The sequence below is a fragment of the Pterocles gutturalis genome, unplaced genomic scaffold, assembly GCF_000699245.1.
Source record: "Pterocles gutturalis isolate BGI_N339 unplaced genomic scaffold, ASM69924v1 scaffold2584, whole genome shotgun sequence".
In the NCBI taxonomy this organism is placed as follows: domain Eukaryota; kingdom Metazoa; phylum Chordata; class Aves; order Pterocliformes; family Pteroclidae; genus Pterocles; species Pterocles gutturalis.
This window is the reverse complement of record NW_010135372.1, coordinates 22,076-25,078: the sequence shown is the minus strand read 5'-3', so window position 1 is coordinate 25,078 and position 3,003 is coordinate 22,076. Positions and strand designations below refer to the sequence as shown.

Here is a 3,003-nt window from a genome sequence, read left to right as displayed (position 1 = left end):
GTGTGGTGGTGGGGTGGGGTTTAACGTGGCACTTACCACCTGCATGGCAGAACTTCTTGGAGGATGTGGTTCTATGAGCAGTTGAGAAGGGGTCTGTCCAAAACTTCGTATTTGAGCTTCAACAGCCTGGAAAAGGCACAGGCAGGTTTGCATGTTAAGAGGTGCTAATTACAGGCAATAGAACCATAACTGTCACCTGAAAATGTCATTCCACACTTCTGGCTTGTTTCATGTTGAAAATCAACCCCGTGTGTTCACTGTGGGGCTAAGTGCTTGGCACTGGTACTAAGAATGAGGTAATCATTTTAGTACTGTGGATGCTATTTCCATGAGAAACTCTGCAAAACTTCATCCTGCTCAATGATATTAAACAGAAACCAGCTATTATAATCAGAAACCCTCTTTATTGGCTCCATTTTTCCTTTCTAACACTGGCTTATCCTGTTTATATCATAACTCAGAAACAAAAGCTAATTTTTAAAAAGTTTCTCTAGGTATTAAGAGTGTTCCCATTTCTATCTAAACTCCAGTGCTTAGTTTCACAGTAATAACTACAACGAAAGCTACACAGAGCTTTTTTTCTTATTTTTATTTTTATTCAAAGAGAGCAAAAAAATTTAGGATGCATTAAACTACCAACAGCAAGACCAATACTAAATGCAGCTAAAGGAGGGCGTGAAGATATAATGCAACAAATTTTTTTTAAAAAGTTTCTATCATCAGCAACATGCTTTCTCACGCTTAGTGGTTTCTCAAAAATAATTATTCTGAAACGTGTGAACTTCTACCTCTTGCCTAGGCATGTCCAACTAGTTTTCCGTGTTGCCACCTATTGGCGCACCAGCTCAAAGGTAAAATCAAGCAGCCAAAATTCAACAAGTTATTTCTTGTCTAGCCCTGCACTATTCAGAAACATGCCAATACTACAGAAAAACCACTAGCCACTTCTTAGCTACTAGAACACCATATTTTCCCCCAGAGATTCTTTTTTTTTCATGGTCCAATGTACCTTGAGGCTCCTTACACTTATATTTCCTCTTCTATTTTAGCCACTCATTAACATTTTTGAGACAATGCAATAACACGTATGCTGATCTTATTCTTACAAACAACTACTTTTAGATAATAATAAAGACTATTACTTGGACACACAATATTCTCCTGTTACAGAAATAACAAAACCAAAAATAGAATGCACCCTAGGCTGTAAGATCACCAAAATAATCAGCCTCCGATAGGAAGCCTGCCATCCAAACCACTCGATGTTATTACATTTGGCAGGGCTTTTGAAACAGCTGAACTCACCAGAACTGGAGTTGGAATGACGCTATGGACAGATTCTAACACTCCTGCCCACTCTGGGAAGCACCCTAATCTTCAAAGAACTGGTGAATAGTCCCTCTGTCAAAAAGCTGCCTGGGATCTGACACCCAAACGCCGTGATTCAACGCGTGCTTTTTGACAAACAGCAATATCAGATCTGTGAAACACTAAAGCACAGGAAGACCATCAGAGTCCCCTCCCGAGTGATGAGACCTGCTACATTAAAATTCAAATATGGGCTTCTGTGACTCCAGATATCAAGAGAATCACAGGGGCACAGAATTTGAGGCCCTTTAAGAGATGAGGCATTAACTGGCCAGCAGCTCTACCCTCTCCATAAAAAGCTGTTAGTTTCCAAACATCCAGATTAAAAAGACTTGCCTCCATTTACTTGCAGATTGAGTGGAATATTTTTCCTGGCAAATGGGAATTCCGCGTTGCACTGAGGGTAGAACCAGAAGAGCACAGGAGGAGCAGAATGCAGACAGTCCTGCATGTCGTTATTTTGTGCTTGTTAAAACCTTTCAGGCAAATAGACTACAGGATCTACTATTTATTTCCTATAAAATATATATCCAATATATTATCCAAAATGAATAAAATATTTCTGCAGCACAATAGATAAGATGAGGAAACAATAACCTTCAGATTTGTTAACTTCCTTGTACATTGACTCACTGTGAATATAGAAACTTCCCTCCCAAACAGCCCATGTTCAGCTTTTAAAGGGAGTCACCGTTTTGTCTTACCCATGAGATCTACTATGTCATCTACTGGAAGAGACATAGTTCTGATTCCACTGCTTAGTCACATTTATGATGCTCATCTTTATCACACGCCTGGACTGTACAAAAGCAGCAGCACAACAACTCCCACCCGCCCTCAGTGCAAAAGATAATCCCTCTGGGATATTAAAAACAAGTGTAAATATTCTACCCAACCTCTATGCAGACAGTTGCTGCCTGTCTTCACATCGTGTTCTGTCGGAACTGGGGACACCAGTGACCAATGGGACAAGATTTTGCCAAAGCCGGCCTTCGAGGACCACAAATTCTCCATCTTCAGTCTTGGACAGTTTCTTACATCCATGTTTATGACCGAGCTTGAGTCTGGGATTTACAGTTCCGGCACAAACAAGTCTTTTAAACTCATTAGGTTCCATCTGGTCCTTCCAAAAAATACAAGTGCCTAAATTTCCAGGAATACAATAGTCCACAGCCACAATCTTTCCCTTGTAGCCAACAGAACCGGGAAAATCTACACTCAGATCACATCCTAAAACATTCACATTCACTAAACATCAGAACTGCACACAGAGTAAAGGCACAGATATTGCTATCTGTCCTCTTTACTGCACGTCTTCAGAGGGCCAAAAGAAAACTGAAAAACTCTTGAGTAGAGGCAACAACACTTGACCATTATGTCTAGACACAGCAGCTAGACTTTGGCATAAAAGCCATTTGCATTCCTTTTAATTACCAAGAAAAAAAGTAAAGATTTCTTTATTCAGCTTCAACATTTCTTAATTACGACCAAGACAGTCTACTAGAAACCCCAAATGATTCCTTCCTTCTCCCAGACGGTATTCAAAGTCAATCCAGATGTCACTGGACATCAGCTCCATGTTCTGATGATGTCTCAGTCGGAAGGATCACATCCAGAAGGATGCAAGATGACCTC

At 40.3% G+C, this 3,003-nt stretch overlaps 1 protein-coding gene across 1 annotated transcript in view; it reads right to left on the bottom strand.

The window, feature by feature from the left end:
* The window catches only part of LOC104467884 (lipopolysaccharide-responsive and beige-like anchor protein), a gene marked incomplete at its 5' end in the record, with an annotated part of 53,765 nt that overhangs the window by 39,215 nt on the left and 11,547 nt on the right, over nucleotides 1-3,003 (bottom strand). Inside the window, one exon of the mRNA XM_010081849.1 lies at nucleotides 37-126. Coding sequence (XP_010080151.1) covers nucleotides 37-126 — 90 coding nt within the window. The remainder of the gene's footprint in view (nucleotides 1-36; nucleotides 127-3,003) is intronic.